Below are 17,718 nucleotides of genomic sequence, written 5' to 3' on the forward strand. Positions count from 1 at the left end.
AAGAAATGTAATATAATATTTCAAGATTATCTCAGAATCAAGAGGATAAAGTGAAAACAGAAAGAATCTATTAATCCTCTCCTTAAAGAAACCCCAAAACAAAACCTCCAGCAATATTATAAGCAACATTCAGAGATTCTTGATCAGAGAAAAACATACTTCAAGTAGCCAGAAAGAAAGAATTCACATAACATAACAGTCAGGATCACAAATTTATCAGTGGCAATTGTCATGTGATAAGATATAATGGAATATATTGCAGAATGCAAAACAAGAATGCTTACAAGCTAGTCACAAGCTACAAGGGATAAGAATCTACCATTTGGTTCTGGACCAGGGAAACAGAAATAGATTACAATGAACCAAGAGTACTGGTACTAATCACATGCCTTCTATCTCACCACCCCTTCTTTGTAAATAAATACACATACACATACACATACAAATATATATATATATATATATATATGTATATATATATATATATGTATATATAAACATGGCCAATGCAGGAATATTTTTTTGTTTGATAAATGTATATTTATTACAAGGACTTTCTTTTGTTTTTGTTTTGTCAATTGGGGAGAGAAAAAGTAAATTTTCATAAATTGAAATTCGAATGGAGGGGAATTCTTCACATCAAGTTTCTCTAATACAGGTTTCATTTTTCAAGCTGAACAATTTTAAGCTTAAAATCACACTAAGACTTTCAGGATATATAGTATATTGATTCAATTTTATAAGAATTTTATAAGAATAAGAGCCATTCTAAAAATGGACATACTCAAATATGAACAAGTAGTTTTCAAAGAAAGAAATATAAATTAACAATTAAAGTGATTCAAGTCACTAATAAGAGAAATGCAAATTAAATAAATTGAGGCTCTACCTCATACACCTCAGACTGACAAAGTTGGCAAAAAAAAGACAAATGTCAGAGAGTCTATAGGAAAACAAGACACTGGTAAAGAGCTATGAACTGGTTGAGCCATTCTTTTTTATTTAATTTATTTTTGTTTTTTGCCAGGCAATGGGGTTAAGTGGCTTGCCCAAGGCCACACAGCTAGGTAATTATTAAGTGTCTGAGGTCGAATTTGAACTCGGGTCCTCCTGACTCCAGGACTAGTGCTCTATCCACTGTACCACCTAGCCACTCCTGGTCAAGCCATTCTTAAAAGCAATTTCAAACTTTGTCCTTTGTCACAGAGACATTACTACTAAGTCTATGCTACAAAGAAGTCAAAGAAAGAAGAAAAATACACCCACCTGCAAAAAAAAAATATTTTTAGCAGCCTCTTTTACAATAATAAAAACTAGAAACTAAGAAAAGTCACCAATTGGGGAATTAACAAATTATATGAAGGTTACCATTCATAATAAAACTATTAGAAATGGCAATAAGTATGATATCAGAGTAACCTGGGAAGATGGTATGAATTGATGCATAAAAAAGTGAGCTGAACCAACTTATTCAATAATAAAAAACCAATGTAAACTTTGAAAAACTTTAAAACACTGATAAATGCAATGCCAACCACAGTGCAAAAAGATAAAGGATAAAGGATATTATCTACTTCCTGACAGATACAGAATGCAAGATGCAGAATAAGATATGCATTTATTTATGACCAACACAAGAATTTATTTTACTTGATATGCATGTTTCTTACAAAGACTTTTTTTTTCCAGTGGGAAAAGGGAGGTAAGAAAAGAAAATACATACTTATTGTATTTGAAAAGAATTCATGAACAGCAGCAAAAATGCTAGTAGCAAAGTTTTTGTTCCATGTAAAAAAAAAAATAGAAACACATTGATTGGAAAACAAATACTGGTATATAAGAATCATGCAGATAAGATAAGATGTATAGAAAGATCATGGAGATTTAGAGAAACAGGAAAACAAATAAATCAAGTCAAGTCACCAAACATTTTTTCCCCAGTAACTAAGTGTCAGACTTATACTAAAAACTGAGACAAAGAAGAGCAAATGGCAGTCCTAGATCTCAAAAAACTGAGGAACACATCATGCAACCAACTATATACTTAATGATCAGGAAAAGTATATATGTATATATACATATATACTTAAATATATGTATATATTTGTATATACACATATATATTGTTGTATATATGTGTATACAATTAATATATTTTGTTGAAAAGAATACTAGAGAGAAGGAATTAAAATTAAAGAGTCCTGAGAAAGATCTTTTTTGCAGAATATGGGGCTTTAGTTCAGTCTTGAAAGAAATAAGGGAGGCTTGGAGGTAAAGATACAAAAAAATGAAAATTCTAGGTCTAGAGTGAAAGTATCCAGCATTGAGAAATGGAGTATATATAGAGTAAGAAAAAGTAGGAAGGCAAGGGCTAGGGAGAGTAAGGTGTAAAATGACTAGAAAGGTAGGAAGTGGGTTGCCAAGTTATGGCAGGTTTTTGTTTTTTAGGAGGGAGTTTCTTTTTAATATTGTTCTCATCATCATCTTTAATTTATTTTTCCAATTACATGTAAAGATAATTTTCAGCATTCATGTTTACAGTTTTCTACTCCTACCTTTCCCTCTCCCAAACCTAGGATAGCAAGCAATCTGATATATGACATACATGTACAATCATTTTATATATGTTTCCATATTAGTCACATTGTGAAAGAAGAATCAAATAAAAAGGGGAAAAGCAAAAATCAAATTTAAAAAGGTGAAAATTGTGTGTTTTGATTTGCCATCAGATTCCATCGTTCTTTCTCTGGATATAGATAGTATTTTTCATCACATATTTTAGAATTGCCTTTGATGATTGTGTAGCTGAGAAGAGCTAAGTCTATCATAGTTGATCATTTTACAATGTTGCCATTACTGTGTATAATGTTCTCCTGTCTCTGCTCAATTCTTTCATATAAGTCTTTTCAGGTGTTTTTAAAATTTGTGTGACAGGTTTTAAAAATGAGAGAACTTTGCACTGAAAATTGCACTGAAAATGATAGGGAGCTGCTGGAACTTACTAGATAAGGGGGTGGCACAGTTAGACCTCCATTACAGGAAGACAATTTGGAAGATGAATGGAAGATGGATTGGACTGGAATGGTAGAGGAGTGGAACTTGAAGAAATGATATAAAGTAAACAGAAACAGGAGAGCAATCTACCCAATGACTATAATTCTGTGTGTGTGTGTGTGTGTGTGTGTGTGTGTGTGTGTGTGTGTGTGTGTGTGAATGTGTGTTTTGTAAGGCAATGGTGGTGTTAAGTGACGTGCCCAATGTGACACAGCCAATGTCTGAGGCAGGATTTGAACTAGGGTCTTCCTGATCTACCTGCTCCTGACTATAATGTTTTAAATGAAAACAGTCCTAAAAAGCACTAGACTCTGTTATTATCTTTTTAAAAATCTTTTAAGATCTTTTTTCTTTAAAAATAGAAAGTTACAATTTTTAATTCCTCATAGCTTCCCTCCCCCCCCCAAAAAACCCCCAAACCAACAAACACTGAAAAGGTCAGGGCAGGCTCAAAACCAAGCCCAACAAGATTAAATGAGAAATTTAGATAAAAATCTTTTTATCCTATCTTTAAGTGTGTCTGTTAAAAAATGCAAATTACAGTTTTTTCTTTATTTTCTTTTGTTCCCTGAAGAAAATATCCACATTCAAGTGTGTTTCTGGCACAGTGTTCATTTCTATTTGATTAGGGGGTTTGGCTTGAAAACAAAAACCTTGACCACAGATAGTTCTGTGGTTCCACAGCTACACAGCTACAAAGAATGAGTTTAAGCTCTGTGCATATCAGCCCTTTGATTTAGCAAGTTCAGGCTGAAGCATGTGGGGGGCAGACACAGAAGCAGAACAAGACACATTTGCTACTGGGAGTTAGGGGAGTGTAAAATTTCTTGTGCCAAGTCTCAAAGGAAAGAAAAAAGATAATTTGTCCAGTGAAGCACAAATCTGTCCAGATATGGTTCCAGCTTATATGTTAACCTGCTTTAGTTAAAAATTATAAAATTAGGATGTTTTTATTACTAGAGTGAAAACATAGCTTTAAATGAGAAAGAGAAGTTGAGCAGCTTCAAGGGCACTTGGAAAAAGAGGGAAGGTTTCAATACTTGTCAACAGGAAACAAAGAGCTCCCCATTTCCAGGCATAAATGAACAAATGCTATAAACGGGAAGGAAAGTTAGATTAGTCAGTGTATAAACTTACATACCGATGCAAAGGATGAGGCAAAAAATAAATTTTCTGAAAAAACAGCCACAATTCTTGTATTATAAGCACTTTCCCCTTTGTTTTTCAGCATCACTTCAAATGTTAACCTTCTGTTTTGATTGCTGACAATATATGGCTGTTTTCTGTTAATAATAAAAGCATAAAAAGCTAGAGCAAATGGCACAATTTGTCTCCAAATTAATCAACCCTGGACATTCAAAGACTTTCCACACACAAAATTTATAAATATGTTATATATGCAATTCAAGTACTGAAAATAAAAATTTGCTGAATAATAAACTGAATTAGGACTGTTGTAGATGTGAATAAAAGTAAAATGATGAATTGTTATTATGCTTTCTTGTCACTTTAAAATACAAATAGGCATATCCCCAAGTGTTTCCCTCCTGTAACAATGCTAGAAACTATCATCTATTTATAAAGAATCACTGAACAAAACCTTCTCTAGCATATATTCTCTTCTCTTTTTTGTCTCCCCTTTCTCCACTTCCTTTTTTCTTTCCCCTCCCTTTCTCTCTTTCTCCCCTTCTCTCTCTCACCTCTCCTTCTTCTCTCTCTCTCTATCTCTTTCATACATACACTCACGCACGTGCACGTGTGCACATGCGCATGCACACACACACACACATATACACAGAGTTGTAAAATGAAACTTACTGAGTATTTGTTATGTGTTGAACTTCAAGGACAAGATCAGAGATGCAGACTCCATCATCCCCACAGTCTTTTAAAAAAGGTATCTAAAGAAAGTGAAATATCATTTTCCCCACACATACTGTAAAGGGAGACAACTTGGAGATTGTGTTATTAGCATTGGCACTGTGACTATTGGAGTTTAGTTTGATTTGGTCAAGGAAATGAACTAGTCATTTTTAAAAATTGAGAAGGCCAGGCTTCTACTTACACTGAAGTCCTTTGAAGTCTCAGAATATTCTTCAAGAGCAGGACTTGTACCAGGCTTAGCCAAACTGATGTCCACCCGGACACTTAAGGAGTTGACAACATCAGAAGGTTCCTAAGAAACAAAGTTTCCCTTTGAATTTAAAGAAGTTAAAGCAAATGATATGAAAGGCAGTGCACAGAATAGCTTCACTAATAGGAGTGTGAACAACGTTCACTTGTGAATGCTAAAGGGCTCATTCAGCATCCACATCAATAAAAATAACACATTCTTCATGTTGTGAAGTTCTAGTTCCTTAGACATGTTGTTAGTCTTTAGCATTTTCAACCAAAGCCTCAAACAAAATTAAACTCATCTCCTTAAAAAGTATATTTATAGGGGCAGCTAGGCGGCATAGTGGATAAAACACCGGCCTTGGAGTCAGTAGTACCTGGGTTCAAATCCGGTCTCAGACACTTAATAATTACCTAGCTATGTGGCCTTGGGCAAGCCACTTAACCCCATTTGCCTTGAGAAAAAAACACCTAAAAAAGCCCCTAAAAAAGTATATTTATCTCAGCTTGTATAATCAGAAGATTTTCTTATTCACAGATACTTCCTTAAGGTTTTGAGATTTCATAAGTATGTACTCTCATTGTCTAGTCAGATCAAACTCTCTTCACCCCCTAAATGTTCTCTACTCTTATCCTTTGAGGAATCTCTCCAAACTTAACTAGGCTTGAAGAAAGACAAGTGAAGTCTGCCGCTATGTCCATAGATACAGATTTTTGTTTGGGAGACCTTTCCAGGCCTTACATTGTCATAGGACAGTCTTAAAGGATAGTCTTAAAGAACTCAGGGCACCCCTATACCATAATGAGTAACCAGAGTAGGAATTCAGTATAGTGTAGATAAAATTGTAAATAGTTTAAAAATCGATGATCTATTCAGTTACAATAAACAGGAAATAAAGGTGAATATGGCATCTCAAAATTTTCAGTTAAAATAGGATGATTGTATGGGATAAAAACAGTAGAAAATTAAAACTTATCGAACTGTTTTATAACTATAATTTGAAAATTTAGATAAAGTAATCAAATAAATAGTTTATAAGTAAAAGCCTAAAACTTAGTTTAATTTTTCATCTTTGGACTAACAATAAAAAAATATGTTCTTTCACTGACATAATTACTCCTTCCACCATCAAAAATTTATATCCCAACTATAACTTAGAGAATGGTGTTAGAGAGTCACCATTTTGAACAATATACTACCCAATACCTAGTCAAGAACCCTTCCAAATTTCTTTCCCTCAGTCTTCCATTGCCTGACTATTTTAGAATCTAAGCTTTTGGCCAAATTTTCTGCCATAAAAGCTTAATTTTCAAGAATCACTAGGCTTCCTGGTCAAAACTGCTATCCACATAATATTCTATTATGATCTGGAAGGAAACTTTGTTTGGCAATTAGGGTGGTGAAAAAAGAAGACCCTAAGGGGAATAATATTATGAATTAGAACTACAAAACTACTAGAACTATTAGAACTACTTACTAACAATGTAACAAATGATTTTGACCCCCTAAATATATTTAAACATATACTTCAGACTTTACTATGTTCAAGTAAAAAGAAAAAAATCAGAAAAATTATAATAAAATGATATTTTCATTCCTTATTTACTCAATAGGTAAGAATATAATAATGTACTTAAAGGAAGAAAATTACCTAAACATGCAAAGTTCTCATGTATTTGATGATTATGAGAAATTTCATAGTGGGGGAAAAAGAGAAAATTATGACTCCTTACCTGTATACTGATGATGTGCTCTGAACAAGTCTGCACATGATCAAGTACCATGTTCTTCTTAATATTTCTTTCATTGTTTTCTTTAAATAATCCCCTAGAAGTTATTCTAGAGGAAAATCGATCAGCATCAAGTGTTATATTGTAGATAATATCTGTTTAGAAAGGAATAAAACAAGGATTTCTTAAGAGTCTATGATGGGGGCAGCTAGGTGGTGCAGTGGATAGAGCACTGGCCCTGGAGTCAGGGTACCTGAGTTCAAATCCAGCCTCAAACACACTTAATGGCTGTGTGGCCTTGGGCAAGCCACTTAACCCCATTGCCTTGCAAAAACTACAAAAAAAAGTCTATGCTGTACATACTACTACACCAAGTGGTTTACAAATATTATCTCATTTAATTCTCACAAAAACCTTGGGAAATGGAAGTCAGTCATAATTATATCCATTTTGCAATTGAGGAAACTGAGGCAGAGAAGAGTTTAAGTGACTTGTTCAGGGCCAAACAACTAGTAAATATTTGGTCTTAAATGCAGGTCTTCCTGACTTCAGGCACTATGCCACCTAACTCACAAAAACAAGAATAAAAAACATCAAATAGGTTTCTAATTATAAAATTAATTTGAGAAAGAATATAGGAAGATTATTTTGTCTCAAGGGGCAAAATGATAAAGACCCCAAGTATATTAAGAAAAGAGAGTGGGAGGTGGAGCCAAGATGGTGGCATGAAGGCAGGAATTCCTGGAAACTCGTTCCCCAAAAAAGTGCCAAAAGTCATCAAATTATGACTCTAGTCAAAATTTAGAGGGGTAGAATCCATAGAAAGACTGAGTGATACAATTTCCCAGTTCAAGACATCTTAAAAGTTCCACAATTAAAGTCTTCTCCATTGGGACTGGGGGGGGGGAGTAAGAAAAAGCTGTATTCCTGTATGGGAAGAAGATACTGATAACTCATACAACCTTTCTCATTTATAAGGACAGTTAGAAGGAGCATATATAGATAAGGCATAGGAAGGAGCCGAATATAATGGTATAATACAGTAAAAAAGATGGAGTCAGTGGGTGATAAAGGAAAGAACGAGGAAGAAGAGAAAGGAGAGGAAGAAAGGGCTAGGATATTTCACATAAAAGTCAAGAAAAAGCATTTATGGAATGGAATGGGGGAAGGTGAGGAAGAATGAGAGAGCCTTCATTCTCATCATAAATGGCTCAGAGAGGAAATAACACACACACTTAATAGGGCATAGAAATCTATCTCACCCTAGAGAAAGAAGAGAGGAAAGGAATGGGATAAGGGGGAATGGGAGGAAGAAAGGGAGGGAGTAGGTGATAGAAGAGAGAGAAGATTGTGGGAGAGGGAACTCAGATATAACACACTTTTGAACAGAGACAGGATGAAAGGAGAGAAAGAATGGACTAGAAGAGAGTGGGGAGGAATAGAGTAGAGAGAAATACAGCTAGTGATAGCAACTGTAGGAAAAATATTGAAGTAACTTCTCTGATGGCTATGATGGGGAAGGCAACTCATCCCAGAGACAGAGCCATTGGAATCTGAACACAGACTGAAGTACTGTTTTCTCTCTCTCACTATTCTTAAGGTTTCTCATCTTTTTTTTGCGGGGGGGATTACTCTCACAACAAGATTATTGTAATAATATAAAATAAACAAAACAAAAAAAGAGAGTGGTATCTAGTCAGAACAAAACTTTCCCAAATAGAAGTGAATGAAATGTGTTAATGAAAAGACTTTTCTTTGAACTTTCCATAGGACCAATTAAGCTACCATTTTTCTTCTCTCTTTACCATGTCTCAGGTTCTTTCCTATATAATATAAAAATGATTATTAGTCAATATACCTATGTTTCATATTTTTAAGAGTGCATTCATAATAGAGGTGTTATAATGTAATAAAAAGAAATATTAGCTAAATAGTCAAAAGACATGTGTCTGAGTTTTGGTTCTGCTAATTAAGTTGGATAAATCAATCTAGCAAGTCACTTCATTAGACTTCAGTTTCCTCATCTGCAAAATGGGGATAAGGCATGACTCCTCTTACAAGTTTACTACAAGGATTAAATGAGATCATTTATCTGAAAGGGTTTGAAACCAAAAAAAAGTTAAATAAGCTTGTCATCATGTTATTAGATTCTTACAACAATGTATTGTAATGGTGCAATGGCAAGGAAAGAATTATTTTATATGAAAAGCATCTGCTTTGCAAGCTGTTCAAATAATTTAAAAAAGAAAAATAGGATCAGGTAGAAAATAAAGAGTCAAATATAGGCAGAAATGGGGTTGCCCTCAACTCTTCTTTTCAGGGTTGGCTTGTCCAGTCCTTATATTTTTTCTTCCTCACACCTCCTTCTCAATATTACTGGAAAAAGTTAACCATAATTTAAAAATTAAAGCTTTCTTAACCCTGTTCTGAAGAAGTTAGGTAGTGCAGTAGATAGTGCCAGGCCTGAAATCAGGAAAACTTATCTTTGTGAGTTGTAATCTAGCCCCAGTCCCTCACTAGCTGTTTAACCTTAGGCAAGTCACAACCCAGTTTGCCTCAGTAAAGCCTCTGTAAAATGAACTGGAGAAGGAAATGGCAAACCATTCCAGTATTTTTGCCAAGACAACTTCAAATGGGGTCGCAAAGATTTGCATACAACTGAGAAATGACAACAACAATGATCTAGGACAGGGAAGATGAAAGAGGATAACAGGGGATAAAAAAAAACTGATATAAACTAGCCAATTTCTTTGAAAAGTAGAACGATATTAGTTGAATAAGACTGTCATTTTGCATTTGAAATGTAAAGGAAAGCTCTGATCATGTGCCCTTGGAAAATACATGTTATTAATAGTGTGATCTACTCCTTCCAAGATCCTCATCTCTTTTATTTTAGTACTTTTTGTGCTTTTGAACCAAAAAGTGTGCTAAATTACTGAAAACAGAAGTTCAGTAAGGATACTCAATAACCCTGTCAATTTTATCTATAGTCTCTCATAGGAGAGATGACAATTTTTCATTTTTAGAAGCTTTAATGTAAAGTTCATATAGGATTGTATATCTAGGACAAGAAAGGACCCTCAGAAGCCATCTGGTTCATTCCTGAATTTTAAGTGATTTGTCCAAGTTATGATAGACATCTGATGACAGAAATAACAAAGAAAACGTTATCAAAATTAGTTATTTTAGTGGTATGAAAATGAAACATATCTCTGATGTAAAAACTGACAAATTGCCTTCTGGGGGGGTGGGGGAGAGAAGTAAGATTGAGGGGAAAATTATAAGACTCAAAATAAATAAAATCTTTAATAAAAAAGAGACAAAAGAAAATTAAACATATCTCATTCAAATGGAACCTTGTGTAAAATCAAGTACTAAAGATTTATATGATATAAAAATAATGCAGTTAGTTACAACTGTTCATCACTGACCTGTCTGGGGAAAAAGAGACAGGTGCCAAATAACTCAAGAAACTCTAAAGAAAGAAAATAAATGGAGATGAACCTTAATGACAGAAAGCTAATTTGGAGTAAATTAGGGCAGGAGGGATGAATTCTGTTTTTTAAAAAGGAGAATATATGAGATGAGAAGTTTTCAGTTCAGAACTCTGACCAGCCAGTGAGCCATTGTTTTCCAATGAATATATTTTTCCACTGAATCATTTAAGCAGAGTGATCTATTAAGAATCATAAGGCAATGATTTGGGGACTGCACAACCTCTATGATTCTTCTGCATTGTAAAGACAAGTCTGTGAAATATACTAAAAAAATTTCTAGACAGATGTGAAAAGTTTAAAAATAGGGAAAGCACAAGTTATGAGGTTAATGCCTGGTTTTAGAGTTCTAGCTACTGTATTTTTGATAAGAACCTAGGTAATATATCAACACATACAAAGCAGTAACAATGTAGTCTGCCTCTACCTAAATGATTTTCCTAAAATAAATAATAAATGATTTAAAAAAAAATACAGGACTTTGTTCTTTACTATTCAACAAATTCAAATGACTCCCTAAAGCTGTATATTTTGCATTTAAATTTCTTCACACTCAGGTCCCATCCTGACTTTCTTTTTTTTTTCCATCCTGACTTTCCAGTTATAGCATACATTACTCCCCTCTGCACATACTATAATAAATACAACCTAGTCTTCTTATTGTTTCCTTTACATAACATAATATTTCCTACTCCCTAACCTTTGTACCATCTATTTATTCCCCATGCCTAGAATTCACTAATTCCTGTCTTCCTTCTACCTCCTTAAACCATTGATTTATTCCAAGAATCAGTTCAAATACTATATCTTACATTACACCTTTTCTGATAACCTCATCTATTAGCAACTTCCCACAGCTTGCAAAGTGACCTTGTATCTACTTTGCATAAATCTGGATTAGGTGGTACAGTGGCTAGAGTGCTGGGCCTGTAATCAGGAAGATCCAGATTTGAACCCATATTTGAACATGAGTTAAAATCTGGTCTAAGACATTTCCCAAGTCACTTAAAGCCTGTAAAATGATCTGGACAAGAAAATGGCAACTATTCCCGTATCTTTGTCAAGAACCCGCCCCCTCCATAGGGTCAAAAAGAGTCAGACATGACTGAAACAAATGAACAATAACAATATATTCCATCTCTTAGATTAAAATTGCCTTTTGTTCCCCTTGAAACTACAGTTTCTGGCACAAAGAAGGTACTTTAAAATACATAGTTAATTGAACGACTGACCAAAAGTATTTTAGAATATTGTAACTCATAAAGGAGGAGAGTAAACTAGTCCTGCAAACAAAATATCCCTGTGCCTAGCATATGATATGAAGTAAAACATTTTACAAATATTATCAGCAGCATTAAAAAGTGATGGTAAAGTCACTTAATAAATTTATTTTACCCTCTGTCATGTAGTTAGGAGTCAGGAGTTAGCAATAAAAACTATGATTCAATTCCAACTTTTACTATGTAATGCTAATGTAATAAGGCAGTCTTGTAAACAATAAATTCATTTTGAACATCCTTAATCAGCTTGTCTGCCAATTCATCACTTTCCTGAAGCAATTTGTATCTTTTCTGAGAGGATCAGAACTATGAGAGAGAGACAGAGAAAGAGAGAGAGAGAGAAAGAGAGAGAGAGAGAGAGAGAGAGAGAGAGAGAGAGAGAGAGAGAGAGAGAGAGTGTGAGTGTGTGTGTGTGTGTGTGTGTGTTGGGGGGGAGTGTTTCAACATGTATGGTCAGTCAGTATAACAGTTCATCTGAGGCCAGGTCTTTTGAATAGCATCTTTTCTCTCTCCTGAGAAACAAATCATTCTAATTCCTACTTCTACAAGAATGATTTTCCCTACATAAAATAAATTAATTAATATTGTTTAAGTGGAGCACACACTATGTGCTCCACTCTGTAGTGGGAATAAGAGTCACAAATAGATGACCCTAGCCTTCACAGTGCATGAGAATTTTTTTTGAGAACACAAGCATACTTCACATGAGACATCAGGAAACCAAATACCACAGAATATTAGCCAAGTGTCAAACTGAATGATGAAGCCTACAGGTGCTAACGGAATTCAGATAAGGGGAAAATCAATGAAAGCTAAAGTTAACGAGGGAAGTTTTTTTATGATGACTGTAAGGCTTAAGCTGAGCCTTATAGGACCACCCGATTTTAGAGTAGAAATAGATGTTAAGAATCAATCAATATAAAAAATTTAAAAAAAGAATCAATCAATCAACAACCATTTAAGTGTTTACTAAGCTCTATGCTAATAACTGGAGGATACAGAAATAAAAGAGAAATATTTCCTGTCCTCAGGAAGCTTACATTGTATCGCAAGAATCAACATGAAATTGAGATAATATGATTTTAAGGGCAGGGGTCTAGTAACTCAGGTGATAGCAGCTTCATGTAGAAAAAGATGATCTAGTACTTCTAAATCCAACCCCTTTATTGTGCAGATGGAAAAAAACTATGGTTCAATAAAGGGAAATAATATGACCTTGAAATCATATAAGTAGTAAAAGACAGAATTCAGGCTCAAATTCAGCTCTGCTATCAATGTTTTTTCCATTACATCATGGTTCCTCTCCTGGAAGGACTGAGAGGATTAGGCTAGGTAGAAGGGACAGCATTCTCTACTGGAATGTGGCTGGAATGCATACCCTTTACTGTCTCATCACAAGCCTTGTCATGATAGCACATTTCACTACTCTAGCTCAGATAGGGATCTCTCCCTTTTCTATATTCCTTTATTAAAAAAATTTTATTAAAGGCAATGGAATTAAGTGATTTGCCCATGGTCACACAACTAGGTAATTATTAAATGTCTGAGGCTGGATTTGAACTCAGGTCTCACTGACTCAAGGGAATGTGCTCTATACACTGCACCACTTTAGCTTCCCCCTTTCCTGAATTCTTTAAGCTCATTTAGTTTTTCTAAAACAGTTTAGCATAATTTTACTCTATTCTGGTCTATTGTGATTTCACTCTATTGTGATTTCTTTGATGTTGGTAATTCGTAGTGAGAAAACTTCCTCTACCTAAACAAATTGGTACCTAATCTGCAAGTCTTAAAGAGCTGCCTGGGCACTGAAAGGTTAAAGGACTAGACCAGAGCCACAGAGCAGTGGGGTGAGCGCAAAGGTGCCCTCTGATACTGGCCTTCACTAGCTGATTGTTAAAATTTCAGTGTAAACATTTGCAATTTTGGAAACTGACAGATGCCATAAATCATGGTTTGATTTATTGCTCATTAATTGTCTAGACATAAGAAGGTAATGATAAAATGTAATAATGCAGATTAAGCTTAAAAGTAAGCTGTACCATTTTCAGAAATCTGCTTGTTAAACATTCATCAGAGAAGAGCAGAAGAAAGGTTTAAGTTAGGTCAATTCTGCATGTATTATGTTACTGTTTCCCTATTTTATATATTGACTTTATACACCAAATGTTATTCTGGTTGTTTCACCTGTATTAGCTCAAGGAGAAAAGTACTAGGTTTTATAATTCTCTTTTCTCCCTCCTCTTCTAACACCTATTATTACTAGCTAGCCAACATCAATTTACCCTTCAAACATTAAATATCATCTATATGCAAGACAGAGATAACATACCATGGTAGACAAAATGCTCCCTCTTTACCTCACACCAGCTGCATGACCCTGGACAAGTCACTTACCTCTGTATAACCCAGGCAACTCCCTAGAACTTAGTAAATTAATCAGAGGCAGATTGTAATATATATGTGGATAGGGGTAACAGGGTAGGAATTCACACAGATCCTCCCCCCACCTATCATGTATGTATTAGACACAAAATTAGATGCTAGAATGACAGAAAAATAAAATAGGAAACATCTCTCAAGGAGCTTATAATCTTGTAACAATTCAGTAAAACAATTGTTTCTTTGAGGGTTGATACTACTGTATTTCCCCATGTATGTATAAGATGCACCCTTTTTTTGAAAAATTTGAGATCTAAAAACTGGGAGCGTCTTATATAGTGGTTGAATAATTTTTTTTTACTTACATTTCCCACTTTTCATTCTTGTTGTCTTTGCACTCATTGTTTCCTATTTGTTATTGGTAGATTAGATTATGTTTTGCCATGTTCTGCCCAGAAATGGCTCAGAAAAGATTTTCATACAGTGCTGAATTCAGATTCAAAGTGATCCAGTTTGCAAAATTGAATGGAAACCATGTTGCTGAATGCCAGTTTGATCTTCCTCCAACTGAGAAAAACAATCTGGGAAGAAGAAACCCACTGAAAATGCCCTGGCAGAAGAAGGCCATGAGAGGCAAATCAGCTAAATGACCTGATCTAGAGAGAGAATTGAAGATATGGACAGAAGAGCAAAGGGTCAGTGGAATTCCTGTGTCCACAAAGATGGTTCAGCATGAGGCCAGAAGAATTATTGATGAAAAAGAAGTGACTGATTTCAAAGGAGGACAGAATTGGTATTTCAGGTTCATGAAATGGAATGGACTAAGCATGTGTCCATGCACTAGACTTGCCCAAAAGATGCCTGAAAGCTATGAGCAGAAGATCCTTGAATTTCATGATTAATAAAACTTGAGTTCAATAAATTTATGTAATACACTTTTTTTTCACATTTCAGACCCCAAAATTAAAGTACATCTTATACATGAGGAAATATGTTATTTCATTTTTGTCAACTATCTCCAGCACCTAGCATAATATCTAACATACATTGGGAGCTTAAAAACTTTTAGAAATTGATTCACTTGATTTGCTAAAGTTTTAGTTACCCTATCTAGGTCTAATGTTTCAGGGGAAGGTTCTGTGTGTAGACTAATCATGAAGTCTATAAGCAGGGATAGCTCCAAGATGTGATAGTGTCTGTGAAGAGAATGAAAAGCTTTTCCTTGAAAGCAGTCATTATTTCATAGAACTTGTTGTTCTACAGAACTGGTCCAAAGCTTCCCTTGTCTAACTAGTCTCTATTTTTCCAGGCTCTACAAAAATGTTGGAAAGATGAATACATCAACACCCAGGTATTTTTCTTTTGATCTTTATAAAAAGAGTTACTCAGATATTATTTATAGATTTACTATTGTTTATTTATTATTAGAATATTATTTCTTATTATTATATTTATGTATTTTTAAAGGCAATTTTCAGTCTGCTTACCCACTTGATTGCTTTGTGTGGTAGGTCTGAATTTTGCACTGAAGCACAAACTGAGGGTTATTTCAGCATTCTTGTTTAACAAACTGATCTTTTCAGGATTGAATGAAGCATCTATGGAGACATCAGCAATGCTCTGTGACCTGAAATATAGAAACAAACCTGGATTGATGTTATTACTGATAGAGCAGAAAGAAGTCCAGGCTTGGGAGTCACACAGCCTAGGCTTTAGCATTGTCACTCATGAGCCAGGTGGTCTTGGGCAAGTCACTCTACCTCTATGACCCTCAGCTTCTTTAAAAGTAAAATGAGCATGCGTAGTGACACTTCATAAGAAATTGGAACCCAAGGTTCCCAATCACTTTATAACTTACCACACCATATTCCGTCACTTTATAACTTGCCACACCATATTCTGCATCTTCAGCTTCAATGTATCTGCCATTCACAGCAAAGGAAATCTACTGCATAAAATGCACTAAATGCCATAGATCAGGTGGTATGGTTCCTGGGTGTGCCTTTGTGCATGTAATTCAGACTCAATAAATAAATAAATACCAACCAAGTGACTGCTCTTGAGTTGGTACTACAAAATCCTAAGGCATTTCTATAAAGGAAGGCCAACCACTCCTACCAATTTGATCCAGATGATCCTCCCTTTCAGTTTCACCTGGGAAGTCCCTATATATTATATTGCCAGAGGCCAGAAATTTTTAGGAATTTCTATTTTTTGAATGAATGGGTGTCAAAGGAGCATCAGCGTATGGGGACAGGAAGCCTGACTTGAGGTGGAGAGCATAGATAGGTCTTGGATTTAGGAGACCTGGATTGAAGTCTCATCTTTGTCTCTTACTAGCTGTATGGGCAGTGAGAAATCCCCTCACCTCTGAGCTGCATCTCATTTTTGATATCCATAAAACTGAAGCCTCAAGTTTCAAGTCAAAATTCAATGATCAAGGGTCAGTTTATGAGTCACATAAGAAAAGCAGACACAACTCCTTTTTGATTAAAAAAAAATGTTATCACTAAGTTTGAAAACTGAGGTAAGAAAAACTCTTGGCTATTTATAAAAGTCAAAACCAACCAGGAAAGCTAAATGTTGACCGCTGGGCACATCCAAAAAGATGAGTCTCAGGCACTGGAAACAATTCAAAAGAAGATTTCTGAAATATTCTTGAACAACAAAATAAGTTCTTAGCATTTACTTGGAGAACATTTACTTTTTTGTAAAGGCTAGTACTGGTGTGTTGTTTAAAAACAAAACACAACAAAACAAAACAGTGATTTTATGTACTTTCAATCTTTCAAAAGAATGTGTTACTTTTTCCTCAATCTAGCCTCCCAATTGTCTCTTATTTTAAGTCATTAAAGGTTATCCAAGAATACTTTCCATAAGAGGATGAATTTGATGCTCTAATTTTCCAAATCCATTTAATTCTCTCAAACCTGAAGTAAAATAGCATTAGCAATGTCAAGAACTGACACTAATGTTATATACGGCACCAATGGCATAACATTTTCCAGTGTTTAAACTTCTTGGACCCAATTCATCATTTACAATGTCTTTTTCAACTGTGACAAATAGAAGGACTGAGCCAGATTCTCCCCAGGACTTTTTTTCTTCCAGCTCTCTGCTTCTGTCTGACTTCATTTATTCCCTCACTTGTCTTATGGGGACAACTAGGCCAGTATGTATTTCTGGCTTCTGAATCATATGGCCCTTGAATTCCTCCTATTGTTCTCCAGCTTCACAATTGTTGCAGAGGTTAATTTCAAGGTCAAACCAAATGAAATAAGTTATTTGAACATAAAAACTGGAAACCAAAATATCCCTATTACTCCATTGCAAGATAAAATCTACTCATACTACTCATATTTTCCAGATTCTCAATATAAAAACCTCTTATTGCATAATACAATGGAAAGATTTGCATTCAAATCTTCGCCTTGCCAGGCACCAGTTCTGTAACCTTGGGTAAAGCTCATCCTTTAAGGTTCAGTTTCTTCATTTATAAAATGAACATAACAGTGCTAGCAATACCCACCTCACAAAAATTAGATAGTTTTTATAAAGCACGTTTATTTTGGAAAAGTATTTTACAAATATTATCCATTTGATCCTCACAACAACCTATAAGGTAAGCACTATTATTACTCTCATTTTAGAGTTAATAAAACTAT

General features: G+C 34.7%; 1 protein-coding gene across 2 annotated transcripts in view; it reads right to left on the minus strand.

The window, feature by feature from the left end:
• Positions 1 to 17,718, minus strand: part of ITGA2 (integrin subunit alpha 2) — a 124,219-nt gene that overhangs the window by 30,597 nt on the left and 75,904 nt on the right. For both annotated transcript variants that reach the window (XM_074206032.1, XM_074206033.1), the window contains 5 exons: positions 15,541 to 15,680; positions 6,904 to 7,055; positions 5,120 to 5,230; positions 4,873 to 4,955; positions 4,196 to 4,337 (listed from right to left, as the gene is read on the minus strand). In XM_074206032.1, the coding sequence (XP_074062133.1) occupies positions 4,196 to 4,337; positions 4,873 to 4,955; positions 5,120 to 5,230; positions 6,904 to 7,055; positions 15,541 to 15,680 (628 nt within the window). The remainder of the gene's footprint in view (positions 1 to 4,195; positions 4,338 to 4,872; positions 4,956 to 5,119; positions 5,231 to 6,903; positions 7,056 to 15,540; positions 15,681 to 17,718) is intronic.

This window comes from Macrotis lagotis, chromosome X (assembly GCF_037893015.1).
Source record: "Macrotis lagotis isolate mMagLag1 chromosome X, bilby.v1.9.chrom.fasta, whole genome shotgun sequence".
In the NCBI taxonomy this organism is placed as follows: domain Eukaryota; kingdom Metazoa; phylum Chordata; class Mammalia; order Peramelemorphia; family Peramelidae; genus Macrotis; species Macrotis lagotis.